Consider the following 27,449-nt stretch of genomic DNA (forward strand, 5'->3'; position numbering starts at 1 on the left):
TATCGTCACTTGTTGTCTGTTCTTAGGGCTAGGAGTATAGAGAGGAGGGGCATCCGTAGAGACGTAGACAGTCTCCCCTCTTGCCATACTAATACAGAAGCCAGATTCGTCAAAGTTCTATATATTAGAAGGAGGAATAGCGTAGCTCTAGATATAGGCACTATAGTTGCTAAACTACTAGCGTATAGTATCTTAATCCTGTGCTGTCTTACGTTTAACGTCAAGAGGCTTAGTTTTCCTTTTCTTGATACTAGGGAGTTGCTCTTTACAGAACTTATTTAACTAACTAGTAGAAGGGGGCCCTTAGGGAGGGTTGTGATCCTTAAGAAGAGTTTTAATAGCAGCCCTGATCATATCACGAGTAGCTAAGAATCTACCGAGATACTAGCTAGTAATATAGTTCTTAACTGCCCGTACCTCCTGTTTATTTAACAGTAGTGGCCTGCCCTTATTAAACTCGATATATAAACGGCTATTATCCTTAAAACGGCGTTAAATCTCCTGTGTTTTGTCTAGTATACTAAATATATCCGCTACCTCTGTTGATAGTATTAAAGGGTGATCTAGCTTATATTAAAGCGCCTGTTAGAACGTCTTAGTGTCTACTCGAGGGGTGCCTCTCTTCTTCTTTCGGCGTGCTATTGCTACTAAAGGGCTTGCTAGTAGTGGGCTTGATTTAGGAGGGCCTGTTTGAGGGGTTTTAGGTAGAATTAGTGTTGTAAATGAACGCCGGGCTGTAACCGCAATATTAGCGGGTGTAGAAATCGAAGGGGATTCGAGTGTAGGATCAACAATAGTCGTTATATTGATTTCGTAGATAGATCTAAGGTAGATCAAGGTATTGCACAGCTTTTAAAGCAAGAATCAAGTCAATTGAGTGATGTAGTGATTTTTAATGAATATTATAAGGTGTTGGTGTTGTCTACTGAATATCGCTAAAGGGGGGTGTCACGTGGCGACAAATTAAAAAAAAACGACAACTTAAATGAACCCACTCTCTGGTACAGAGGGTCCGAAGACCCACGATTAGTGGGAGGAGATCAGAAAGAGGAATGACAAAAAGACTGCAAAGAGACTACGAAGATGGAGAAATTATTAAGCATCCGCCCACAGGCATTGTTGTTTTGTGTGCTGGTTGGAGGTTTGGGTGGTTGCGGGTGTACCTAGTATGGGTGGGTGGGAAGGAGTTGGAACAGACAACTGCTTGGGGTCTAGAAAGTAGTTTAGAAGCTGCTGATCCTGAAGGAACTTAGCTGGGGGTAACGTTTCCAGACAAGGCCAAGCCTCAAGAGTGCCAGCAGGAGTCGAAGAATACGGAGTAAATCAGGTACCGTACGTACATTATCGGGACTTTTGTCAAGGAGTTTTTTTCGTTTCGGGTTTCGAGTCGCGACTGTTGTTGGATTGTTGGATTAGGGACTGGGCAGAGACACGGTGCCGAGTGTGCAGTGCAAATGCCGCTCAGTGGTGGCAAGGCAAGGGCTGAGGTCAGGGCAAATCTAGGCCAGGTAATAACAGCAAGGACTGGTGGGTTCTTCTCCGCGTGGTGGACTCGTGCGTTGGGTTTATGTGCGTGTGTATGCGTTGTGCTGGTGTACTTGGTCAAGTAGTTGGCTCTTGTACTCTATTCTGTAACTCTGGTCGCACTGGAGAGAATCTTGCTGTACTGTCACTCGGCACCTGATTATTCTTGTATTGTATATTATTGTTGTCCCTACAGTACCTGATGATATCAATTACCCCTGGCAACCGCCTGTTCCTGCGCTCTGTGCTACTCGACTACTCGACTTCAAAGGTCCAGAAGGCGTTCGGTACCTTAGGTCGTGAGCGAAGTGTTGACTCTTGAGTAGTGAGGTCTTGAACTACAGTAGTGCTAAGAAGCATAAACCCACCGCCACTTCCAAACTACTTCGTACATAAGGTAGCCGCTCCACTTGGCACCGCTGGACGGAGTAGTACGGACATAATACAGTAGTGGTCCAGGTCCAGACCAACGCTACGAGTTCTAGCTCAGACGGGCCTCCCAGAGTAACCAGTCACCACTCTCGTCGCGTTTCAGGCCCATCGCTGTAGCCAAGCAGAGGCCACCGTTGACCTTCAACCCGGCGAACATGAGCGCGGGGATGACAAGATATCACGCTGTGCGCGTGGCCGACATTGGGATGGACAACCATAACAATCGTAGCCTTCTCCTCTCATTTCAATCACCAACGTTGATATCAGCCATCCTTCAGGGGTCCGGAGGAAAAACCTTAGGGACCGTTCCTCTCCCCACGGGATCGCGCGACGAGATACCTTGATGCATCTTTATCTATATTATTTGCATATCTCTCGTATATCTTTTTGACTTCATACGCTTTCGAGCCCGTGTTGCCACGAGGCCGTGGTGCACCACTGCTCGTATCACGAGATTGCAGCCAAGGCACAGAGAGACAGCGTCGCCGTTGAGCTGCGAGGCGACGGGAAGTTCTTGGGACTGGACTCCGCCCTCCTCGGCTCGACAATACATTACGGAGTATCACCGTCCATTCATTACCAGTAATAATGCCTACAATGCCTACATACCCCGGATATGATATATGGCACATCTCAAAGGAGCAAGGAGCCCCTTGCAGAGGTATAGAGATGTGATGGTCTGGATTTCTCTGTACAACGGCAACAACAACTATCTATCACTTATTGTTTCCAGGAATATCTCTCTATCATTATTGTGGCGTCGCCTGGCAACAAAGACGGTTATGACACCGGCGATCACTCATGTTTGATATTGATTGATGACTATCTTCCCAAAATTCCCCTCAGCCATGCTGAGTAATAGCCCTCCCGCCCCTTGGCCCGACGACGACAACGACAACGACGAGGCTCGGCCTCCCGCTGTGTTTCAGAGCGCCACTGGGATGGATCCTGTCGACACAGGGCTGGAGCATTATTACTCGTTGGGATGCCCGCTCGAGGGATTTTATGCAGACGAGCGAAGTTACGTTTCGATGCCTGCTTACCTACAAGCCTCTCCTACGCGTGAATCCCACATCATCGAATCTCCCCCCCGAAGCCAAGGAGTAGTAAGAGGACAAGTTACAACAAGAAGAAGCCACATAGTTGTACATACACCCAGCCAGCCAGCCAGCTAAACAATCCCTCTCCTTTCCCCAAAAACCCCTGAACTCCTCCTCCTACATGGCACCTAGGATTATTATTAGGGATTTATTGCACAAAACCTGTAGTCAGTACCTAGTTCCTTGTCTCACAGTTCTCTCACAGCCCGTCCGTCGTCTCATCACCAACCAGACGCGCGCGCGCGCCCGCTCGTCTGCGTTTTTGCGCCATTCCATTCCCTCTCTCATCCTGTAGCGCCGATCCGCTTTCCCGCTTCGGCCCCCCGCTCCGCCCGCCCCACCCACTTGCCAAGCTCGCTACGATAACGGGCAAATGCCGCAGTCAGGTTCGATCACGTGCTCTCCTTCATTCCCCTGGCAACATCTCCAGAGTTACCTAGGGAGGGGCCTTAAGGTGATTAGGTAGGTAGGTATTGTATACCTACACAGAGGATCACGATTGAATTGGTACTTCACCAATTTCAGGAAGGGCAGAGTACCTTACTTAGGTACAGTTGCCCTCCCTCACCACCTAAAAACCCATCGGCGCAGCAGCAGCAGCAGCAGCAGCAGCTCCTCCCATGCTGATCGCTCTCACCGCCCACCCAGAAGCCAAGCTTCTCTTAAAACCAACAGACATACATACAGTAGGTACATACATACAGTACATACATACAGAGAGAGGTAAGTATTGCGAAACAAGGGCAGCAGCAAAACAATTTTGATTACAGTACTTCAAGTGCGCCTCGCAAGCACGTCGCGTCTGACGCGGCATACGCGCCTTCGAGGATGTCGTGAAACGCCCTGCAGGGTCGGCCCTAGGTACCTTACCTTACCTCCCTCCCCTCCCTTACCTTATTATACGACGGCATTCCCGGTGTCGCATGTCGAAATTCAGGGGAGGGTGGATAAGGTTTACCTATTCTGCGGAGCTGGGTTGTGGCTGAAGAAGAGGATGCGACGCTGAGGGTGCGCCCGGAATAGGGGCTGGTGAAGAGGGGAGGTTAATCAGTGAGAGAGATACTTAGATACTTATTACTTTGATGTATGTATTATTAGGAATACTAATCCAGCGAACGAACCTCGCTGTAACTTAGCAGTGATGGATGAACGCCGCTGCGCCTAGGAATCATCCGTCTCCGTGGCCAGAACGCCGCCGGAACTCCCGTCTCCCTTCAGAGTTGCACTTTTATATTCATACAGTAGGAAGCCGTACTTCACCCCTATTGCGCCACGGCGCCACAGCTCAGCGACTTGCAGCCACCTCCCTTTGCCTCTTGACGATGTAGTAAGTAATGACACTCTTGGGATCATCTCTCACACCACCAAGTAAAGCCCAGAACCGGCTGTCCCCCAGCCTCGCATGCAGGCTGACACACAGCTGTACGGCATCCATTCTAACACCCGACTCAGAACTCTCCAGGCACCTCGCCGCGAGCCTGCACATATCGCCCAAGTCTTCCTCCGATGGCGCAAATTTTGTCTTGACATCCAGCAACTCCTTCAACATGTGTAAGCCCATGCTCAATGTTCTGCAGCCTTCGAGCGACATCTGCTCGTCGCGGAGCTGTGTAATAATCGTATCCATCGTCTTCTGCGGATCGGCAAGTGTGACGAGATCGTCAGCGAGGAGTTCAAGTCCACTGACGATGTGTGCCCGGGCGTCGTAACAGCTGCGCGCGACCAGAATGGATTCAAGACCCTTTGGAACGTGAGGCACAAATGCTTCGCGATCCTTCCTATACATAAGATTGATCGTTGCCAAGATTTGGGCCTTGACATCCTGTACTTTATCCGGTGAGAGAGACGTTTGTGGTGCCTCGAGGTACTCGAAGAGGCCAAGGAGTAAGATGTCAAACTTGCCATCTGTCCAGACCGCTTTGTTATCTCGGATCACACCTTGGAGCTTGCGGAAACCATGGACATCCAAAGACTGGGCCTTGATTTTCGTGATACCACTGTCAAGGAGCCGAGAGTTCTGTTTGGAGCGCTCGGGAGACATCGGTGGGGCCTTTGTCGGGTCGGTCGTAGTTACACCGTTTCTAACCAACTTGGAAGCATCCTCATTGACAGGGACCTCTTCCAGCACAGGAACATTCAAGGTTGGCCGTGGTGTTGTTTGGTCGTCAGTACTTGAAAAGGGGTCCTCGTACACTCTCATAGATTTCAATGGAGTAACAAGCTCATCAACAGGTGATGAGTCAACTATCTTCGAAACGCCTGTGTCGTTGGGTTCTCTCAGCCCGGTAAGAGTCGGTACTACCATTGTAAGGTCTTCGTCAGCCTTTGAAGGGCTTGACGATCCATACGGATTGGCTGTAGACTTCACTTTGGCCGGGCTAGACCGTGGTGAAGGTGCAACCCTACTAGCTGTACTCCTGGCTGGACTCGTATGACTGGATTGGCTGGCATAGCTCGAATGGCTCGTGTTGGGTCTTGTAGGGACTTTCTTAGGACTGGTGGTACTGGCGGTATTGGTACTCGGTGTTCCGGCTTTTAATGATTTACCAGCTGATGGGCTGATGGTCGTAGCAGAGTCACTACTAGTAGGAGCATGACCCGGTCTCCTCACAGAGTATGGACCTGCGGTGGCTGGCCTTACTATCTCAGGTCTTGATACCTCAGGTTTTGCTCGAAACTTCGTAGGCCGCATGGGCGCTACAGAAAGGCCACCATGAGCTACCGAGGTGGATTCAGGACGTATTCTGACTGGAGCGGCTTCTGAAGCTGACGATGTCGGTGCTGTTGAAGATGATGAGACGGTTCGCATTGGTGAGAATGATGACATTGCAGAGCCAGGCCGCGCTGGTAGATTCTTATTAGCTAGAGCTGCCTTCCTTTGGGCTGCCATGGCTTCTCTGAGGGAGGGCTTTGGTGGTCCTGCTGTGCTCTTCGAGAAGCCTAGGCCAGGTCGAGGACCGACAGCCTCTGTCTTCTTGGGTGAGTTCGGATTGTCGGGAGAATTCTCTAGTAGCCTCTGCTGAGTTGCCTCGAGTGACGCCATGATCCTATAAAACATTAGTTTCTACCGTACAGTAGATATTCAAAAAAAAGACTTACACTTCAGCCTTGGCTGGCCAAATCTGAGCAAATGTCCAGTACGTTGATCTCATGTTCTCCCTTACGCCAGGATTTGCATCTGTGAGTCCCTTCTTAATGCATTTTTCAATCAAGTCAAGACCCCCACTGTGCTCGACATGACTCTTATGATGCGCCTCCTTCTTCAGCAGCGTTTTGAGCCACCCAGTAGCGTAAGTTCTTGGCTGCACATTCTTATCTTGGCATGCCGCCCAGATATGTTGCATGATCCGAAGGCTGTAGGAGACCTTACTGATAATTATATCGACCGTCGCATTTCCCTGCTGGGAACTAATCTTCTTCGTACCGCCACAGAGTTTGATCAGATTCTGTAGAAGGATTTCTACCATGGGATCGAATCCTGGTCCAACATTCCTCACAACTTCTTGAATAACGCTGCAACCTTCCTTTGACAGACTCGTTCTGAGGGAGTTCACAGCTTTTAATATCCCGTCCAGGAGACCCTTGATACCGGCGAGGAACGCATCCCGGAAATCGCTAGGTGCATTGCCAGCGTTCAGCCTGCGAATTTTGGTGCAACTCTGCTCTCGCTTTAACCAGTTTTGCTCCGATTCTTTTCCCTCAAAGAACTCGTGCATTTCCTTGAAGATCTCGTCCAATTCTCTTTGGGTATTAACATATGACGGTTCCACATGTTCGACTTTTATTTCCAGGGCTGGCGTTGCCGGTCTGACGCTAGAGATTGAGGAAGCGTTGGTTGCAAGTTGTGATCGTGAGGGAGCTTCACTAATGTCTGGTTCTGGTTCTGGCGGGCCTCCCGGTCCTAAATGAGGGGTAATTGCCGCTACTATCGCTGGACGGACGTTAAAGACCTTCAATTGTTTCTTTAAATCGGATTTTGCCGCGTTGGGAGCATTTCTAGATGCGATTAGCTTGCCATGGTAATAGCAGGGAGCCAAAGACTTACTTGAACAGCTCAATGACTACATTTCGAGCAGTATCCCTGACCATACCATCTGCATCCTCCAGCAATTCCATCAATGTTGATACGAATGCCTTGAACGGCATTCCATTTTCCCGATGCATCTATAGTAGTAGAATATCAGTACCAGGCCACCCTATCTCATAAAGGATCAAAACTATTTACCTGGACAAGCCAATTCATGGAAGACTCCTTCATCCTTGGATTCTTGCCGACTAGACCGGCGTTCCTAATTATCCGCTCCACATCCAAGGGAGAAACCTTCCAAAAGGTCGTCAAGCACTGCACAGCAAGTATCCTGTATTTCTCCTTCTGATCTCCCATCTTCTCGACCACCAGTGGTAATGTCCGCGAAGCTTCCTTGACAAGATACTTTGGTTCCTGACGAGACAGTCTTGTAAGGAGATGATTGAGCGTAGAGAATCCAGCATTGGCCAGCGCGGCATGCGGGGATGTCATCGCGGCACGGGTAGCCTCGAAGAGGGAGGGCACACATGCATCCGGGACATTGTGCTGCTTGATGCTTGATTTGACATTGTTGACCTGATGGACCTTCGCATCGGTAGAAGCGTCCGTTCGTAGTATAGCCAGTAAGTTTGCGACTTGCTCTTCAGTAATCTTTTCCCCCATTGTCGAGGGAGTTGCGAGACGGGAGGGATCGCGCAACTGTTGCAACTGGTATTAGAATTGATAATCAGTTCTGCGCAGCAGATTAGATTCCGACGCAATACTTACGATGGACACTTGAACAGCAGAGAGTAGTTGGAGGAAGGGTTGAGAGATAAATTTCAGGTGTCCATCAAAACAAATGAGAGCCGTTGTCGACGCGACCCACGCTAATCGAAAGCATCCAACAGGGAGTACAGTAAACAAATCCCCTCCAAGCCGCTACCTACTTCACAATTATTAATCCCGACTCTCCTTTCCAGTGCTTGTCCTGCATTTGTAGGTTATTCTGGGTTTCTCAGTTATACGCGATATATAAGAACAGTATCTTCGTCCAATTGTCCACAAATTCATTCTAGAATTCGCTGTCGGTCTGTTGCCAGATATCTCCACCCACGATGAGAGACCCCGCAACCACTCCACTTCCGCCCTCGGTGTTTATGCTTCCTATATCAGCCTCAGCTCCTACGCAAACTTCAGTCCCACCGCCTTCCAAAGAGTCCGCAACTCCGAAGAGCGAAACAACTACCACCAAGCCCTCAAAGCCAACATTCCCCTTACCGAAACTTCGCCTCGAAGTCCGCGACCTCAATCATGATGGTACAGAGACATTTCTCTCCTCAGTTATAGCCAGCAAGGCCCTTGCAACCGCCGTCCAAAGCGTCCTCTCCCTCCTCTACGAATCCCCCGCCTCACAAACTACCACCGTTCCTCCGACCCGCTCAGTAACTCTCATCCTTCGGTCTATGCCCGGGGTAGCCTACACAACAGGCAGCGAGCTCGATTCTGACCACAAAGAGATCCACTTCTCACTCGACTACATCCACAATGCCATCCCTCCCTCCCGAACCACTGCCGAGATCATGGGCGTTCTGACGCACGAAATGGTGCATTGTTACCAATATAACGCCTTCGGTACCTGTCCAAGGGGGCTTATTGAAGGGATTGCAGATTGGGTGCGACTGAACTCAAACTTGAGTCCTCCACATTGGAAAAAGGAGGCGAGTGAAAAGTGGGATGCCGGATATCAGCATACAGGGTATTTTCTAGAGTACTTGGAGACGAGGTTTGGCGAGGGACTGGTGCGGAGGCTGAATGAGAAATTGAGGATTGAGAGATACGAGGAGGAGAGATTCTGGATGGAGCTTTGTGGGAGGCCGGTAGAGCAGCTCTGGGAAGATTATCAAGAGTGTCTTGAGAAGGGGACTAAGAAGGCGGAGGATGAGGAGGGCATACTTGTGGAGAATGAGGATGCTACTACGCCAAGGAAAGGAGAGTTTGTGGACTATAAGAAAAAGCTGAGCCTTTTAGCAAGTAAGTACAGAGAAGCTGCGCTGACTGGCACTGTATAGAAGGGCGTTTTTCAACAAAGGCGGTGCAGTTAAGGCGTAAGTAATGGAGGAGCATACTAGGTAAGTAGTGACATATCTCGGCATGGGACTGTAGCCGGGAGATGGAGTTAAAGTCTCTTGGTATTACTCGTGACTCCCTGCTTAATAAGTAATATTGCCTCAAGAATTGAGCAATAAGTAATATGTACGTTTAAGTTGAGCATCATACAAGATTAACAAAGGAGGTAAGGTCCGGTGAACTCCAGCCACAGGTCGGTTCTTATCGGCGCCACAATGCTTTCATAGCGGGGTACTACCTTACGCACGGCACGGAGTACATACAATAAGATTCAACCCACATCCCTTGACCTTCATTCAAATCCAACTACTTCCTTCTGTAGCTCCTCTCACTTCTCCCGGCATTCACGACAAATTGTGAGCTGTGAAAGATGCCAGCCGTCGCCGTAAAAGGTCAGTGCCAATCCACAATACCCAAGTGATAATGCCCACAGATCATGGGACCTTGCAAGGCAGTGTGGCGTGACGCGCAACTTCTCTCAGGCAGCTAAGTAGCATCGCTCTTACAATTCCTGTGCTCGAACCTAAGTCTTACGTCTTTTTGTTCTTTTCTCTAATCGCCCTCTTACTCTATTCTTTTCTCAAAGATTGTAACATCAGAAGAACATCGGGAACAAATGCCTAATCATCCCGTTGTGGTTTCAGGTGCGATAGTAGTGATTGCCGTTGCTGCCGCAGTAAGTTCTCTTCTATCGAGGATTCCCGTCCTAAGCTGATTATCCTATCAAAGGCCGCAGTTGCAGTCTACGAATCCCCTCAAGCTCGACAATTTGCGGAAGATGTCCGAAGACGCATAGCCATTGCTCTACATTCCTTAGGCGATGAAATAAATCCATCCTCCCAACAGCCTCGATTCAACCGTCCCGAAGATGCAGAAGGCTTCATGCAAAGCAGGGCCGAACCCGGCATGGATGCAGATGAGGAATCCAAACGACGTCAGAGAGAGGAGTTGATGCATTGGAATGCTGTGCGCATGGAGAAGATTGAGAGAGAGCGGAAGTCCGCGGAAGGAAGACCTGCGAATAAGACCCGTGGAGCGAGCTTCGATGATTTCCTGGAGCAGGATAAGACAGCTGAAAAGGGAACTTATGTCTACAATACCGGTACGGATTTGAGCCGCGAGGCTGAAGAAGGATTACGGAGTCGCGGAGTACGTGGCCTAAATCGAGGATCAGTTTACGCAAACCCCTTCGCAGACGAGAATCACATCGAGATGGACGAGCAGCGAGCTGTAGATGCGAGTCTAATGTCTCCAGATGCCTCAGAGAAGTTTGAAGTCATGTCGGACCTTTATTCTGCGAACGAAGACCCCAAGCCCTCTCGCAAGACTACTGCTACCACTGTGGAGCAGTTGGTTGATCTTTCAGAGCCTTTCCCAGACCCGCCTGTTTCATACCCTACTATGGAGGACTTGCACGCGGATACAAACTTTGTGAATATGGAACGGGATAACTCACCCTTCGCTTCCATTCATGCCTGGGCCGACAACACAAATCAGACCTTTCACTCTTCCTCCCCGGCCACCCCTGGAGCTAGCACACCTCAACAGCAACAACAATACAACGCTGTCCCAGGATCGCCCCTCTTCAGCGATCCTCCGGAGTCAGTTCCAGGTGATGTTACCCCCACAGATTCTGTCTCGTTGGCAGGGTCAGCAGAGGATGTATGGAATCCCAGAAGCGGTGCTACTAGCGAAGCAGATGTCATGAGCGTAGACGGCGAAGGCATCAGCACGCCAGGTAGCTGGACAGAGGTTGGAAGTGAAGTTAGCGACAATGATATGGTGGCCGGTGTGCAGCACTAGATTTATTGTTCTCAACATACTCTTCCACTGCTTACTATGGGTGTCTGGCTTTTGGCGTCAGACTGGAGTGGAAATTGGTGGCACATCAGCGCCTAGGATACAGGACTGGAATGGCGTTAGAATATTTGCTCGTAGGGTTTGCTAATAGGGTAATTGGAAATCAAGAAATTCTGCCTAGACATTATTGATCAAGGTCCCTTTCCCGTCCCTAGGGAACTTGGGAAATTTGGTTGAGGAGACCTATTTCATCACACAAGCTTGCACATATCCTCCGGTGAAGCATGCTAAGTATCTGAACAGTGTGAAATTTGATCAGAGCTCAATAACTTTCGTTGCACATCGTAGCGGCGGACATCCTTTACCTAAATACTTTGTTGGCCAAGATCATCACAAACCGCGAGGTACAACAAAACTCATCTCCCCAGTATTAGGTAGGATCCCTAGGTATATTACATGATGCTAATTTCACTGCTATCAAAACCAAGGTTGCTAATGCGATGTGCAACAAAACTTTCCCTCCCTGTTGCGCACCACGGTCCTGATATCACGTGATGTAAGTGCCACTGCCCTGGATCATTGACGCTCCGAATCTGATTGCGACCCCCTAATATCATGTGATGCTAATCTCTCCGCCATCAAAGCGACGCTCAACACTGCCAAGGCCAGCACAGATGCGATGTGCAACAAAACTCGTCTCACCTCACAGTCTCTATATCACGTGATGCTAATCTCATCGCCATCAAACCACCCGGTCAACACCCCCGCGCTTGTCGTCGGTGCGATGTGCAACAAAGCTCCTAATATCACGTGATGCTAATCCCACCACCATCCAAACCTACCCTCGGCCAACAACCAACCTACCTTACCTTAAGGTAAGGTACCTAAGGTATGCTTATCTACCTACCTACGGTACTTAGTCAAGTCTGATTAGAACCCAGAGCGGAGGGGGGGCCTTTAACTGAAGCAAAATTATACAATACTTATGCTGCACTGTCTAGTAGCATGCCAGGTAACCTACCTACAGATATGAACAGTATTAAGGCTTACATTCAAAATACCACCTTTTTAAAAAGCCTCTGTTGCTAACCGAAAAGGAGCTTCCCATCCAAGCCCGGTCAAAGTCTACCAACTTTTGCTGCATATCGTACCTTTGCGCCTCATCCCAGACTTACTCAAAACCCACCCAAAATCGAGATCCTGGAAACTCGACATCAAAGTAGAAAACAGCATGAGAGAGCCGACGCTCTGACAAATAAGGAACCTTAGACAGCCAGCATCTTACTGAACCTAAACGCTCTTACAGCCCGAGAACCTGACACCCGGGCATCTAGGTACTAGAAAAGCTGGCCCTTGTTGACTGCCAATGTTGACTGCAGTCAACAGAGAAAGACTCTGACAGTGCGACGTGCAACAAGATATGTAATCCCTTCTCAGGACTTGCACGTGATGCTAATCTCAAGCCCATCGAAACAGCATTCAACACTCTAGAGATTAGCAGTGGTGCGATGTGCAACAAAAGAGGTAGGTACATCCACACGTGATGCTAATCTCAAGCCCATTGAAACCAACATTCAACACTCCAGAGCTTAGCAGTGATGCGATGTGCAACAAACTAATGGATCCCCTCTCATGCGCATCACGAGTATACTGGCACGTGATGCTAATCTGATGCCCATCGAAACCAGCATTCGACGATCTAGAGATTAGCAGAGGTGCGGTGTGCAACAAAATAGGTAGGTACATCTACACGTGATGCTAATCTGATGCCCATTGAAACCAGCATTCAACGCTTCAGGCATCAGCAGAGGTGCGATGTGCAACAAAACTTTCGGATTTCTCATCCATATAGGAATTTTATTTGAAGTATAGATGCTTATATGATCCCTTTCGAAGCAATGAAGTCTGGCTATAGCTTAAGACTTTCGTTGCACATCGCACCGCGGCGGTGGCGGGCCCAAGTGATCAAAGATGTCCTCTAGGCATCTCCAGCTCGAAGCAAATCGCCATCGGACACTCAAACCCCACACGCCAATATCTAAACATAAACATAAACATTCCGTGGATCTTCCCATCCTTCAAATCGTGATTCGTATAATAGTACATGTATATACTACACCCTATCCCGGCACAAGCTAGTCCTCGCCGTCTCAAGACGGGACACCTTCATATACGAATCCGTTATCCGCTCTCTTCCTCGTTCTCTTCCTGACCTTTCGGTTTCCCGCGACTTTGACGAACACGGTCAGGCCCGAGATGACGAGGACAATGATAGCGGCTACGGTTGGTACCTGCTCTTTCGTTAGCAGCTGTTGTTTACTTACTGGCACCGGAGTGTGAGGATCGGGGTCGGTCTTACCAAGACATATTTTCTATATAGATAATCATGGTCGCCAAGACTCTCCGTATACGGGCACGTTGCATTCGGGCCCCCAGACACCCAGCAACCCTTCGTATCCAAGCTATTGAAATCAACCCAGGCACCATGCCCGTCGAAATCTCGATGGGAAAGGATCATCGCTTGCAGCAGATAGCTATTCTCCAGCGAGGTCCGCGGGGCTGCGAAGTTATACCCTTCCGGACAAGCTTGGTTGGCGTAAGAGTAAGAGATAGGATAGGTTGTAATGGTCCAATTGTAAGGCTGATTTACGGCCCGACACGAAGCGTAATATTTGTTGGAACAGTCATTGACGACCCAGCGGCCGGCGAGGTCGACGTTTGCAGATGCGCAGCGGAAAAGGGAATCGGAACCGTCACCGGAGGAGGCATTTTTGGGTTCGCCAGGCGCCCAAGACCAAACTGTTGCGTAGGAGTAGTTCTGGTAAGGGACAAAGTTGTCATGGGCTGTAGAATTCAATAGCGTGACGTTGAGAACGGGCGAGATACCGCAGTTCGTGAGGTTGGTTGTCAGGTTGAGGAGCGGAAGGATATCAGCCGAGGGAGAGGTGGGATAATCGAAGTTGGAAAGGGTTGTGGCTATGGCCCAAGATGAATTGACTCGAGATAAGTCCTCTGTATTGTTATGGAGAAAGCAGCCATTGGTGACTCGTCCAGAATCAGTTGCATCGACGTCCGGTTGATTGTCCAGTATGTAACCGCGAGGGAAAATGGTACTGTCGTCTCCAGTGAAGTTGTATCCAGACATCTGAGGATCAACAGTGCCAAAACCGAGCAATAACCGTTTGCTTTTCGAGAACTCGATGTATCCCTCAGACGGCCATCCATCATCAGTCGAAGCGATCCCATACTCGTTAGTCTCCGTGATGTAGAAAGCCTGGGCAGGGCGGTGGATTTCGGGAACTGTGTACCACGATCCGTTGATATTTGCCCGTTCCGACATCAGGTTCGACGGAGTGTACATGTATGCAGAAAGATTCGCTTCGAAGAGTGTTCCCAGTAAGTCTGGCGGTTGAGGTAGGCCTGAAGGCCTGGGAGCTGGCGAGGTTGGCGACGAAGAATTCGCAGCCGCATGGATATTGAGATCAACGTAGAGCAGATGAGCCCCAATAGTATTCTGGGTTTTTTGTATATAGTCCAAGAGCTGAGTTATGAATGTGGACAAAGTGATACTGGTGGTACAGACGTAAGGCCCAATCGAGACCAGTGGTTCATTAGAAGTGTTTGGGAGAATAGAAATGCTGGGAAGGGTCTGTCCGAGAGAAGTTTCAGCGCTGTTCGTCGGGCTAGCAGTTGTCGGGCTAGTCTGCGCAGAAGGGGTTTCCAAGCTCGAAGAGGGAGTCGAGGTAGCCTGCCGGGCAAGGATTCCGGTGGACAAAGGAGGGCTGGATGTGGAAGCCAGCGAGGACAGCGGGAATGAGGAGATGGGTGCCTCAGCAGACAGCACAGCAGAAAGAGCGCTGGGACTGGTGTCCATGGTTGTCCTCGTCCCAGTATCTGCATTTGGGACGGAGGACGGTACAGTCACCGGACAGAAACTCCATACCTGTCTCCATTGGTCCCAATACAAGTCTATCTCGAACCTGCGGAAGCCAACAGCAAGTAGATTCGAAAGACAGTCAGCCGAATTGTCGTCCTCATATCTGAGACGAGGAAAACAAGCGGCTGAGAAAGAAACTCCAGGAGTAGTAACGTAGTTTATAGGGACTTGTAGCCCCAGATCTCTTTGTGACTGTGCGACCTTGTTAGCAGGTGACTCGGATCAGGTGACAGGGGTGCACATTTGTAGCTCACCAGGAGAACCGTAGAATATAGAGAGTCAGGAACTACCCCGGGTCCAGGATCATAATTCTCGCTCATTTTTCAGATCCTCGCTGACCTCGAGGAGTCTTCAAGGCATCGGGATATCCGGATACGGCACTTGAAAGTGGCCTCGGTTACACAAAGGAGAATGTTCAGGTGTTACTGTCGGTGTTCAGCAGTTCTCTTTCCATACCATCTTCAACCGTGAGAGTACGAAGGGAGGGAGGTGGAGTGGATGAGGTCCATTGCACTTGCTCGTGTGCCTCCACCTACCGCGGTAGTTACACGCGACTATCCAGATAGATGTAGTTGGGATAGCCTTGTTTGGAAGGGGTTAGTTGGGGATATAGCCGAGACGCCCTTATTCAGACCTCTGTGGCTTGACGGTGGCTCGAGTGGCGCATTCATCCAATCCCTGAGCACGGTTGCCCAAGAACTGAACACCTCTCCAAAGAAAGCTCAGCCTCGACCTCAGCGTCCCTTTCTCTTCAACCCGCCAACTCTCCTCCAGAGTAACATCCACAGAGAGTATACTCACCATGGCAGACTCACCTCAACCGCCACCTCAAAGGGTACAGTTGCAACCCGGCCAGCAACCAACTCCAGAACAGATCGAGGCCATGAGAAGACAATTAGCCATCGATGCACAGAAGGCCGGCATGTCAGTGCCAGAATTCGTCCAGAAGCTGAAGGCGCAAGCCATTGCGCAACAGCAAGCCCAGCAGCAAGCAGCCCAACAACAAGCAGCTCAAGGTCGACCACCACAGCAGCAGCAACAGCAGCAGCAGCCCCAGCCCATCAACCCAGGCCCTCCAAACCCCGCTGCCCTCGCAGTGGCCGCGTTCCTGAAAAGCCAGGATCTGAAGATGCGGACATGTATCCTCAATGGTCAGCGCAAGGACATGTTTAAAGGTACCTGCCTCCCTCCTCACAATATCCATCCATCAAGAACACCCAGCTAACCAAAACACCACCCAGTCAAGCGCGCCCTCCGCGCCCTGCAATCCCCAGCCTACGAGAAAGCCCGCAAGAAGAACCCCCTCCTCCCCGAGATCACCGACCGCGCCTCCCTCGAAAACACCTTCAAGCTGCTGCCCATGTCTCTGCTCGCGCTGCGCGTCTCCAAGATCGACCCGCATGAGGGCCACGGGCACGCTCCGGGCGCCCACAAGACGAAGCGCGTCAAGGGTCTCTGGACCGTCAAGATCGAGCAGCAGCAGGAGTGCCGCGAGGAGCTGCACTACGCGTGGTTCTACGAGGGCCCGCAGCTGCGCCAGAAGCTGTACGCGGCGGGCGCGCTCGCCGTCGTCTTCGCCATCGTCATGTTCCCGCTCTGGCCCGTCAAGATGCGTCTCGGCGTCTGGTATCTGAGTATGGGCATGCTGGGCTTGATCGGTTTGTTCTTCGCCATGTCCATCTTCCGCTTGATCCTGTTCGGCGTTACGATGTTTGTGGTCCCGCCCGGTCTCTGGCTGTATCCGAATCTATTCGAGGATGTTGGGTTCTTTGATAGTTTTAGGCCCGTTTGGGGATGGCAGGAGGTGAGTTTTGAGTCCCCTAAAATATCCCTCCCTCTCCCACCAATCTAATATAATCTAACCTCCCCTCTTCAAAAAAACAGGAAAAGAAAAAGAAAAAGAAGAAATCCAAATCCTCCTCCTCACAAACCACCAACACCTCCGTCCCTACCTCCCTCCCCGGCCAACCCGCCCCCGCCTCCGCAACCACGACCTCGGCCGCCGCCCCTCAGCTCGTCACCTCTTCGTCTCCATCCCCTCGAAACCTAGCGCCTAAAGTTGAGGATGTCGTTGATGAGGATTAGATTTTGTTTTTTTACTTTTGTCCGTGGGTTGGTTGGTGGAACGTTGCTTGCTTGCTTGCTTGATTCATGGGGGCGAGGTTTTTATCTTTTAGGTTGATTGATTGGAGCTTGATTTGCATGGCTGGGTTGGGAGGCAGGGAGGCAGGGAGGGGGACATGAAAATGAGAAAGAAATGTATATGTAAAATAAATGGAAATTGAAATGAAAAACTGAAATGAAAAATGGAAATGAAAAATGGAAAATGGAAAGTGCATGGATGCATGGATGCATGGATGGTGATGTACGTATTATACCTACCTAGATATGCAGAGAGGTAGGGAGGGGCTGTATCAGCATCCAAGGTTAGGTATCTTTCATCTATCTATCTATCTAGGTATCCATACATACATACCTAGGTACATAAGGTACATACCTTACATACTTCCATACTTTACATACATACATGCATCCTCTCGCGTATCTGGATCTTGAGACGGAGGCAGATAAGTACCTTAGGTAGATTCGAACCAGTATATGTATGTATATATATTTTCATTCATAAATCTTTTCCTATTTCGTTTCATTTCGTTTCATTTCATTTCCCGTTTCATCTCATTTCCTCCATCCATCCATCCATCTTTCTTCTTCATCTTCTTCTTCCGCCTTTTCCTACACCCCATGTACCTGCGTGTTTCTTGTATCTACACATAAATACATACATACATACATGCACCTATGCACCTATGCACCCATCCCCATAGCCTATGCACATATCCTATACACCCCAGTTACCGACGCCGATGCGCCGTCGTTCCATTCTCCAAACCCGAAGAATTACACATTAACGAGCAGTCCAATGTCTGCGTAACCGGGCCTTTGACCCTGTGCCGGATGCCCGTTCCCGCCCGTTTCGATTGCTCGATCCTCGTGTTTCTAAAGTATGATGATTTTTATCATCCCGTGCTTGTGCACCTGTTTGTTCATTGTTCGTTTCTTCGTTCGCTCAACTTTTGGGTTTTTGCTCTTTTTGTGTTTTTTGATTTTTGTACAGACAGGTAGCCAGACAGGTAGCCAAGGAGAATAGGGTACAGATATGAAAGAATGGTCCATTCGTGTATCATCAGGGGGGACGATTACACCCTGATAGTGCCCCGCGAGCTTCTGGCGCTACGCCTGCCACCGATTCCGGGCGGGAGCGGCGGCAGCGCGCACTCTGGCGGAGGGGCGGGAGGCGGACCGTTGACGAGCGTGGGCATGCTCTTGCGGGTCGACAGCTTGGGACCAGGCTGGGTCTTCAGCCGTTCAAAGTTGGGAGGGATGCGCATGATAGGCGCGGGTGCGAGAGGCCGGTCATCAGGAGGTGTGCCAATCAAGACCGGGGAGGGAGCGAGACGTTTGGGGGAGAGGCGTGTTGCTCTGACGGGTTTGCGTTGGGTGGAGGGGGGGCGCGTGGACTGTTGGGGGGCAAGGGCATTGTTTTGCGCGCTTATAGGACGTTGTATGCTTAGGGGACGTTGCAGACTGATGGGACGGCGTGCCCGAGGCTTCTTGGGACTTGTCTTTGGGGGAGTGGGAAATGGGGAGAGGATTTGTTTTTTGACTGGTGTGACCGCCTGGGGCTCTGTATTCTCATCTGGGAGGTCATTTGATGGAACCGGCACCTGTCTGATGACATCGGCAGGCGGTAGAGGGGCTGGTCTCGATGGTTCCTCAATGGGGCTACGAGGGGCCTCGTGGAGAGTCCCCATGCTTGTATCTGGGCGATGGAACTGGAAGTCCAAGCGCGACATGTACCCCGGATCCAGCGGGACTAGGCTGGACCGGCGCTGGGGATGCTCCGTGGGTGTAGGTGGATTAAGCGATCTGGGTGAGAGGTCACCGGTCGAGGCGCTCATCCCCTGAAGCTTCCTGAACGACGGATTGGTAGGTGTATGGACGAGCGGAGATGTACGCTCGGGCGAGGGAGAACCCCGGACGGGGCTAAGAGATCGAGCGACATCGAGAGCCGCGGGGGGTGCTTTTCTCGTTCCCTTGAGCATCGTCTGACTCGGGGTGACTGGGAGCATGACAGGAGTTGGTGGTGGGGGCGCTGCTTCATTTGTCGAGCTTTTCGCGGGACAATATCGGCTCGAAGACATAGGAACACTGAAGTTGGGCCTCGTTGGGGAATCGTTCCTGGGAGATCTACCAGGCCCACCAGAAGAAACATGCGGATGAGGGCTCCCTGACTGTTCGTCTCCAGGAATCACTATCTGCATGGTCTGCATAGATCTCCGTCGCTCGTTGATAGCGTACCCGTTTGGTCTCGGCCGCACCTCGTCATCCGAGAGCTTCGGGGAGCAGTCGTCCAAGGAGGAGACGCTCTCACGGGTGGGGGAACTAGCCGCAGATGAGTCCTGCGATGTGATCAACGTCGGCTGGCCCGACGACATATATGATAGTCGGGAGTGGACCTCTTGCAAGGTCTCAAGGTGGCGACCATCTTGAGACGTAAAGCTGTTCGAGATAGATCGATGGTCGGTGAAAGTTCCAGGCGATGGAGGTGGCTGAGCTGCAGACACGGCAGCGGGACCTTTCAGTTGTGTTTTGGGGTCATCGTCGAGCCTCCACGGCGGCGGCGCGAAAGAAGGTGTCAGGGGGGTGGAGGGAAGGGAAGGCGGATCGGGATTCCGGCGGGCTAGAAATCCGCGGCTCGGCCGCTTCTTCAACTGCACCACCTTCTCGTCCGGCTTGTGCCTCCCCGTCTCCGGCGCGGGTCTCTTGCCCCCAAGCGCCTCGATCTCCCTCCTGACGGCGGCAATCCACGAGTCCATCTCCTCGGCGCTGTCGAGGACTAGGAGGAAACTGGTGGCCGTGCGGCGGTACTCTGCGCCTCGGAAAGTCAGTCTCGACAAGAGGGATCTCGAGTCGGCGGCAGGGGTGCCATCGGCATCCATCGACTGCGAGATCTGCAAAACCCAATGCCGGCCCGGGATGACATCGCTGGCGAATGCTACCGAGTCCTTCCCCAGCTGCAGCATCTTCTCCGGGAGTCGATCAAATGCCCCTTCCCCTGAATACTGAAGCAGATATCCGGATGGCACCAGCACGAAGACCTTCTCGGTCCATTCCGCCCTGGACATGGAACCCGACAGCTGTCTCCGATGCTTGCTCCTCGCCCTCTCGTTCCTCCTGGCCGCCGCTTGGCCCTGCACCTCCCCGTCCCGCCGGCCATCTTCGCCTCGGAGGCTGTTGTTCCGCTTGTGGTTTCGGAGGCGGAGGATGGCGTCCGCCGACAGAGTTGAGGCTGAAAGCTGTGCATGCTTGATCGCTTGGGCATATGCTTGGAAGAGAGGTGGAGGGTCCCAGGCTGCGCACGTGCGTGCAGGTGCGGGTCTCGGCGGGGGCTTGGGGGTTTGGGGAGGCGGCATGGGTACGGCCTTGGCGTCATTCATCGATCTCGACCTCAGATTCAGGCGCGAAGTTTTCGTGGCTAATTTCGGGGGCGGAGGGGCAGCGGGTGTCAACCGGGGCGCCGTCTTCCGGCCCGAACCCGTCCGGGAGAGGGTGGCTCCTGGTGTTATCCTGCCTTCGGAAGACCGCCTGGGTGGCAGCGACTCCTCCTCCACGACGACCGGAACCGCGCTGCTCTCACTCTTATTCCGGGTGAACATGGCGCGGAGCCCACCCCTGGATTGACTCCGCTGCAGCTTATGCGGCTTCAAGGGGGCCGGAACCAACTCTTCACCTCCCACGGGGGAATACGATGGGGAGTGGCGCAGACGGTGGGTGGCAGCAAATGTCGAATGGAAGGCTTGGAAAGCCCCAAGGCCATCCTTCTCGGGGGTCAAAGGTTTGGACATCGTGCCTGTGATACTACAGGGAGATGCCTCAACCCGGCCGAGCTTGTTTGTTGTTGTTGTTGTGATGTCCAACGAGGGAGACGTGTCTCGCGTTACTCGCAAGGCTTGTGCCCTGGGATGCTGTAGGACGAAGAGGAAGAAAAGGAAAAGTCGCGTCAGCCGAATTGGCAAGTGCTAGGTAGATAAATCAAAGGATGCGTGATATCAAGGGCTTCGCGTCAACGCAGGAGCGGTTGAGTAGGGCAGGGACAGAGACCGTGGGAGTGCAATTGACGCAGTGGATAGAGGAATGCGTAAGGAGAGACTGGAGAGATTGTAGAGGAGAGGTGCGAAGAGGGAGGAGGAGGAGCGAGTGTGACGGTGACGGGGAGGGCAAGGGAAGAAGAAGCGGGTGATGGTGATTGGGTGCCGTTGAGGCTGACGCGTGAAGACGGTTGGATGTGTGACATCTGGCGCGCCACTGGGGGGGATAGGGAGGGATCTACTGTGGAGGAGAGGAGAGGAGAGAGGAAGATAACATGGCGAAGAGAGGTCTGCGAAGAGAGAAGAGGAGAAGGAGGAGAGAGCGGTAGAAGTAGGGATTGGAGAAGAGGAGAAAGAGAGGCGGAGGGCGAGAGAGAGAGAGAGAAGGCGGGATAATTAAGACAATGGAAAGATCAGAGAGAGAGGTGGCCGAGGAGAGAGCGAGAGACAGAGACAAGAGACAGAGACAGAGACACAGACACGGTGATGTACACAAAAGACCCGACGCGGGATGGAGCTAGAGCCAGAGAGAGCCAGAGAGCCAGAGACTAGGGCGGGTTCAGGGGTCAGGGGTCAGGAGCCAGGGCCGTCCGGGGGGGGCGGGAGACTTTTCTCTTGGAGTCTTGGGAGGAGTCGTTGGTCTTTTTGGGTCTTTGATCTACGGCATCTGATCTCTTTTGGATCTCCGAGGACATAATCCATCAAGCATGAGAGAAGAGCGCACAGAGAGAGCAGAGATCAGAAATCAGAAATCAGACACCAGATACCACAGACCGTGTCAGGCTCGCATGATGGATCAGCAGCCAGGCCCTCTGCGTTCAGCACAGCACACTCGGCGCATCGTGGGGCGGGTTGGGGCAAACCTTGTTGCCCGCACGGACGCCTGCTCGAGTAGTGCACGTCCTTCACTATTGCCGTCCGTCGCCCTGGGCGCTGCAGGTGCATGAGTACGGATGCGTGGGTTTTTTGTGGGTTTATCAGGTATATTTATGGAATTGTGGATTTACCTAAGGTATGCTTTATGGATTCATGGATCTGTGGATTTATAGGTAGATTTATGGATTTATGATTTGTGATACATGGATCTGTGGATTTATAGGTGGATTTATGGATTTATGATTTGTGATACATGGATTGATGGATTTATAGGTGGATTTATGTATGGATTTATGGATGTATGATGCATGGGATCATAGATTTATGTATGCATTCACGATTTATCCCTCGGCTATCCCCCCGGCCACTTGCTGCATTACTTCCTTATCCTGCCCATCCTGATTGTCTCTCTGATGAGTCTGATCTCTGCCCGTTAGCCTTCATCCCATTATTCTCCCATTATCCCATATGCAGCGTGCAGCACACCGTGCACGCTGCGCCCCACATGACTCTACCGCGCCCAAGACCCGGCGATGCATGCATGACAGGATGCCATATGATGTCTCCCTTATTCTTTTCTTATGCCCTCTGCGGCACACATCGGAACATGTGGGAGAGGCGGGGAAGCAGACAGAGGTAAGGAGGCAGGGAATGCCCTTTTCAGAGAGACAGACAGACAGATATCTATCTATCTATCCATCTCGAGGACTCACGATTCACACCAGAGGACACGCGCGCCGAGAGTCAGCCAGCGTGACGGCCCGACCAGACGGTACGCTCCTCGGCCAGGGGCAGCACACCAGGGGAGCCCAATGGGGCATAGTGCAAAGGAGTTAAGAGCTTTGCCCGGCGCCCAATAATCCGTCCCCTCTCGCCCAATCGCTCTCTCTTGCTCTCTCGCCCTCTTGACCTCTTGCCCGGAATCCGGAGTGCTCGGCCCGCGCCTTCCCCTTTCCGGCGTCGCCACCCCCTCTAGCCCCGTGCTCCGTTCCCGTACCTGCATGAGCCGCTTGTGGCCATCAGGTTAGCCCGCGCACCGGGGCCAGGAGAGCCGAGAGGCGAGAGTCGAGAAGCGACGAGACCGGCGCCGGAAAGGGGAGGGGATCCTCGTGAGATTCCCCTGTACGGATGAGTGTCCTGACCCAAGGAGAACCCGAGGCATCATCCTTAGCTGACCATCAATCGCTCGCTGATCATGATAGGAGCCTTGTGGCAGTGATAGGGCGCTTTTTGCCGGCAGGATCAGCCTCGGTCGTGCCATCATCGAGGGAGACGCGCTCTGGAGAGTGGAGCATGAGTGACCTCTTTCTTCTCCTCTCTTCTCCTCTCCTCTCCTCTCTAGGAACTCTCGAGTCTTGACCGCTCATCCTGCGGCCCGCAATTCCTCTTGACTGCCGTCGGTGACTGCGGGAGACGGGACGGATGACAGGTGCCAGAGGCGTGGAGCACACACGTGTTCCCACGTCCAACGTCCAATTCCAACGTCCAATTCCAACGTCCAACGTCCAACTTCCACAAATGTGATGCTCGGTAATTACCGTCCCATTATCCCATCTCCCGAGTCCCGCCCGTGACCTGCGAACAGGGACGGGCCATTACGGGTGGGACGGGGTAGCAGTAGTGAAATTAAAAGAAGCTTATTATCACCATCGCCATGATCAGCGCCATCATGGTCATCACCGTCATTATCACCGTCAGGCCTTGTCATGCAGCAGCAAGAGGATGAAGGCTGGCACAGGGCACAGGTCACAGACCACAGAAGCAGAGCATAGAATCACAGATCACAGAAGCATAATCACAGAATCACAGCACAGACATCACAAAACCACAGATCAAAAACCACAGCCATGTCCCCAACAGGTCTCACGGCTCTCATGATGTGCCCCTTGCCTTCGAGTCATTGCGGCGTAGGTGCCTGAGGTGCCTGGGCAAGTCACAATTGGGCGTGACGGCAAGTCAGGCCACCTGCAGACGCCCCCCGCCAATCAGCGTGCCCCCTCCCAGTCACGTGACCGCGCATCCAGCCTGTCACAGACTCGTGTGCGTCTGGCACCTCCGCCCCGCCGCCTCCGCCTTTGCAGAGGGCAGCTCCGTCTGTGTGCTCGACATGTTGGATATCCCATCAATGGTCTCACCCTCTCACCACCAACATCGCTCTTTTCTGCCTCCTGCCCCCCCCATCTCCAGCCAATCCCGTGCATATCCTCCTGGAAACTCTACCCTCCTCTTCTATGCCCCTTCAGTAGCCTGCACCACTAAATCTCCCCGACTCACAGGGTAGAGTCCTTCAATGGCCCCAGACTTGAATTCTCTCCCCCCCTCGAGATCAGTGTCAGGATCGCCTTCAATGTCGCGCCCACCGTCGAACCCGTCTAACCCCGGGGAGGCTGCCGCCCTACGGGCCCAGAGCCCCTCTCCACTATCGCGATCGACGTCCAACTCTCTCCAAGCAGCCGCTGCGGTGAATGCCGGCCTGCAACAAGAAGACCCGAGACGTGCGCCTATCTATCTCTGAGACGTTATCGATATCTTCCTCCTAATCTACTAACTTGTCGTAGGCGCCTCCATCGGCTCAGCCTCCCGAACCCGCCCGCCATCGTATACTGGCCGGCGGCGCTCAACCGTGCTCATGAACTTGCAGCTCAACGACCCCTCGCTGCCTCCTGCCGGCGAGATGATCAACGAGGGTCAGGTCTCGTCCTATCGCACTGCCAGCCCCGCCTCCCTTTCCGGCTCGCCCATCATCTCAAGTGGCGATCCCCACCACAACCGTGCCCCGAGTCTGGGCGAGATACACCAGGAGTTGGAACAGGAACAGGAGGCTCAAGTCGTATGTCACTCTGCGTGTGGGGCAACGGTGCATTGTCGCCGATGGCCGCTGACTCGATATAGAACCGTCTCTTGCAGATGATCCGTGCTCAACAGCAGCAGTTGCAGCAGCTGCAGACCGCAGGAACCCAGAACTCACGGACGACGCCTCCCGTCGTAGACGAATCGACGCCTACCTCGGAGCGCTCAATGTCCTTCTCGAATCCAGCAAATGCACCCCCCATTTCGCACCCATCCGCCGCATCGACCCCCCGCTCGCCCTCGATCGCCCTCCAACCCCGCAGTTCGTTCGACCTCGCCCGTTCAGACTTGCAGAGACGGTCGAGGACACCAAGTCGCACGGCATCACCCAGGCTGCGCTCGACTTCAATTAGTGGTGATACGGGAGAGGCTTGGAACCTGGGTGGACGGGACGAGAGCGCTTTCTACCAAGCAGAAACACAGATGCTGGTCCGGGAAAACCAGATGCTTCGACAAAGAATCAGAGAGCTAGGTTGGTTCTGCTCTATCCTACCTGAATCCAGTGGCTAATCGTGCTGCAGAACGCCTGGTCAGTGAGCTGCATGCAAATTCAGCCGTCACTCACGAACCGGCCACGTCCTCCCATCTACTTCGAACGACATCTGTCTCTGAAGAAGCGCCTCCTGTCCCAGTCGCGGTTCCCAGCACTTCAGATGTGAAGGAAGAATGAAAGTGCCGTTTCACTTTGATGATATTGGGAAAGTTTGCACAGGTGGGAATGGATAGGGCGCTCTGACAGAGTTTCACTGGCACGGAAAAACAGAAAAGCATATTTGGCTTTTCTTGAGCTTTGGCGTCTGGAGCTATCTGGGTTGCTTGGGAGGAGTGTGGGAGAAGTGTAATTCTAGGGAGCGCATGACTGCGCATGACCGTGAGCGTAACGATTATCAAGAATGCAATTCATATCCCAGGTTGGGCATTTGAAAGCCTAGCTACATGCCGTCCTTGAAAAACTGGTACTGAGGTATGATATCCATGGATTAGTATGATATAAGATCCGCGGCTTAGTATACCATCTCTGTAGAATCCATCCATCAGCCCCAACTCGGCATTTTCAGCCTCGTCGCTAAATTCCTAGGCACAGCCTCGCGCAACCCCTGTTCTTCCCCAACCTGCGGGGATTGCATCACCGATATCGCCGACTTCCACTCTTGACATACATAACAACTCCATACCATAATCCTAATACTTTGCGTCTTGTGCAGAACATTTGAATGTGGCTTCCAGCACAGCGACCATGTTCTCACGCACACTGCGCGGTCAGTTGAGGCTTAGGGCGCGGCGCGGCTTCGCGACGACCGCCATCCGCGAGGCGGACTTTACTCACGCCGTACGTCTCCTCACCTCCTTCGATCGAGAGAATCCGCTGACCCTGCCACCGACCAGGTAATCGGCGCCGGCGCCGTAGGGTTAGCTATCGCTCGACAACTCGCAGCCAGAGAGGGCACCAGCACCGTGCTCATTGAGAGGAATGGCGCCGTGGGGATGGAGACCAGCTCCCGGAATTCAGAAGTACGCTCCTACACCTCACCACCACCGCCGCGATGCTCACCTCCTCACCTAGGTGATCCACGCAGGTCTCTACTATGGCGCCGACTCGCTCAAGACCAAACTCTGCATCCGCGGCCGCCAGCTGCTCTACGCGCTCTGCGAGAAATACCACATCCCCTACCGCAACACCGGCAAATGGATCGTAGCCCAGAACGAGGCCCAGCTCGCCGAGCTCGTCAAAGTGCACGACTTCACGCGCACGCTCGACGACGTCCCGACACACTTCGTGCCCCTGGACGTCGCCGCCCGGGAGGAACCCGACGTGCGCGCGCGCGCCGGCATCCTCGCCAGCCCCACGACCGGCATCGTCGATTCGCACGCCTACATGCAATACCTGCTCGGGTCCTTCGAAGACCTCGGTGGTGACCTCGCCTTACACTCACCCGTAGTTTCCATCCGCGCGCTGGGCAGCAGCTCCTCCTCCCCTCTAGGCTCCCAAGGCTGGGAGATCACCACGCGCGATCAGAACACCGGCGAGCTCACCGTCTTCACATCCGAGACGCTGATCAATTCCGCGGGTCTCGGCGCTGCTACTATCAATAACATGATCCTGCCGCCCGCCCGCCATCGCGAGCTCGCATACGCCAAGGGCAATTACTTCTCCTACGCGCCCTCGACGCCGCGCACCTCGCGACTCATCTATCCCGCCCCCGAACCCGGACACGCAGGACTCGGCACGCACCTCACTCTGGACCTCTCAGGCCGGATCCGATTCGGACCCGACGTAGAATGGGTATCCTCCCCGGACTTGCTCTCCGTGTCCTCCGCCCAGCTCCCCGCCGCCATCACAGCGATCCGCGAATACCTCCCAGGAATCAAGGAAGAAGCCATCACGCCGGATTACGCAGGCATAAGACCTAAACTTGGAAGGGGCGCTGTCGGTCAGGGGAAGGGCTTTGTGGATTTTTGGATTAGGATGGAGGAGGGAACGCAGGGGTTTGTGAATCTTTTGGGCGTGGAGAGTCCCGGCTTGACGAGTAGTCTGGCGATTGGGGAGATGGTGGAGGGGTTGTTGTATAAGTAGTGTGTTTGGGGGGGGGGGGGAGTATATATAGAAGAAGCCTTATGAAGAAAGAAAGAAAAGAAGAAAGATA

The 27,449-nt window shown here is 52.6% G+C and overlaps 9 protein-coding genes across 9 annotated transcripts; 6 read left to right on the plus strand and 3 right to left on the minus strand.

The window, feature by feature from the left end:
* Positions 1-4,341: 4,341 nt before the first annotated feature.
* On the minus strand, positions 4,342-7,746 carry M430DRAFT_95941 (hypothetical protein; the record flags this gene model as incomplete). Its single annotated transcript, XM_024869915.1, has 4 exons — positions 4,342-6,103; positions 6,156-7,052; positions 7,102-7,220; positions 7,282-7,746. The coding sequence occupies 4 exons, from the start codon at positions 7,744-7,746 to the stop codon at positions 4,342-4,344; spliced, it is 3,243 nt and encodes a 1,080-aa protein (XP_024724177.1).
* A 358-nt stretch (positions 7,747-8,104) lies between these two features.
* M430DRAFT_33235 (hypothetical protein) lies at positions 8,105-9,080 on the plus strand (the record flags this gene model as incomplete). Its single annotated transcript, XM_024866323.1, has 1 exon — positions 8,105-9,080. A coding segment is annotated over exon 1 (542 nt), but the record flags the coding sequence as incomplete, so codon positions are not given.
* A 444-nt stretch (positions 9,081-9,524) lies between these two features.
* M430DRAFT_134137 (hypothetical protein) lies at positions 9,525-11,144 on the plus strand. The gene is made up of 2 exons (XM_024862334.1): positions 9,525-9,868; positions 9,922-11,144. Exons 1-2 carry the CDS (start codon positions 9,809-9,811, stop codon positions 10,993-10,995), a joined length of 1,134 nt encoding a protein of 377 aa, XP_024724179.1. The 5' UTR covers positions 9,525-9,808; the 3' UTR covers positions 10,996-11,144.
* Positions 11,145-12,824: 1,680 nt separating this feature from the next.
* M430DRAFT_64118 (hypothetical protein) lies at positions 12,825-15,473 on the minus strand. Its single transcript, XM_024869089.1, has 3 exons — positions 15,184-15,473; positions 13,352-15,121; positions 12,825-13,283 (listed from the first exon to the last, which is right to left on the minus strand). Exons 1-3 carry the CDS (start codon positions 15,247-15,249, stop codon positions 13,143-13,145), a joined length of 1,977 nt encoding a protein of 658 aa, XP_024724180.1. The 5' UTR covers positions 15,250-15,473; the 3' UTR covers positions 12,825-13,142.
* A 117-nt stretch (positions 15,474-15,590) lies between these two features.
* Positions 15,591-16,903, plus strand: M430DRAFT_204163 (hypothetical protein). The gene is made up of 2 exons (XM_024864291.1): positions 15,591-16,104; positions 16,171-16,903. The coding sequence occupies exons 1-2, from the start codon at positions 15,732-15,734 to the stop codon at positions 16,779-16,781; spliced, it is 984 nt and encodes a 327-aa protein (XP_024724181.1). The 5' UTR covers positions 15,591-15,731; the 3' UTR covers positions 16,782-16,903.
* Positions 16,904-17,498: 595 nt separating this feature from the next.
* On the plus strand, positions 17,499-18,089 carry M430DRAFT_204157 (hypothetical protein). Its single transcript, XM_024864290.1, has one exon. It carries the CDS (start codon positions 17,729-17,731, stop codon positions 18,050-18,052), a length of 324 nt encoding a protein of 107 aa, XP_024724182.1. The 5' UTR covers positions 17,499-17,728; the 3' UTR covers positions 18,053-18,089.
* Positions 18,090-21,054, minus strand: M430DRAFT_204184 (hypothetical protein). Its single transcript, XM_024864292.1, has one exon. The coding sequence runs from the start codon at positions 20,833-20,835 to the stop codon at positions 18,127-18,129; it is 2,709 nt and encodes a 902-aa protein (XP_024724183.1). The 5' UTR covers positions 20,836-21,054; the 3' UTR covers positions 18,090-18,126.
* Positions 21,055-24,583: 3,529 nt separating this feature from the next.
* M430DRAFT_96178 (hypothetical protein) lies at positions 24,584-25,474 on the plus strand (the record flags this gene model as incomplete). Its single annotated transcript, XM_024869930.1, has 3 exons — positions 24,584-24,784; positions 24,847-25,276; positions 25,326-25,474. The coding sequence occupies 3 exons, from the start codon at positions 24,584-24,586 to the stop codon at positions 25,472-25,474; spliced, it is 780 nt and encodes a 259-aa protein (XP_024724184.1).
* Positions 25,475-25,968: 494 nt separating this feature from the next.
* M430DRAFT_33238 (hypothetical protein) lies at positions 25,969-27,391 on the plus strand. Its single transcript, XM_024866324.1, has 3 exons — positions 25,969-26,131; positions 26,184-26,316; positions 26,369-27,391. The coding sequence occupies exons 2-3, from the start codon at positions 26,290-26,292 to the stop codon at positions 27,377-27,379; spliced, it is 1,038 nt and encodes a 345-aa protein (XP_024724185.1). The 5' UTR covers positions 25,969-26,131; positions 26,184-26,289; the 3' UTR covers positions 27,380-27,391.
* The last annotated feature ends 58 nt before the right edge of the window (positions 27,392-27,449 follow it).

Source organism: Amorphotheca resinae, assembly GCF_003019875.1.
Source record: "Amorphotheca resinae ATCC 22711 unplaced genomic scaffold M430scaffold_2, whole genome shotgun sequence".
In the NCBI taxonomy this organism is placed as follows: Eukaryota; Fungi; Ascomycota; class Leotiomycetes; order Helotiales; family Amorphothecaceae; genus Amorphotheca; species Amorphotheca resinae.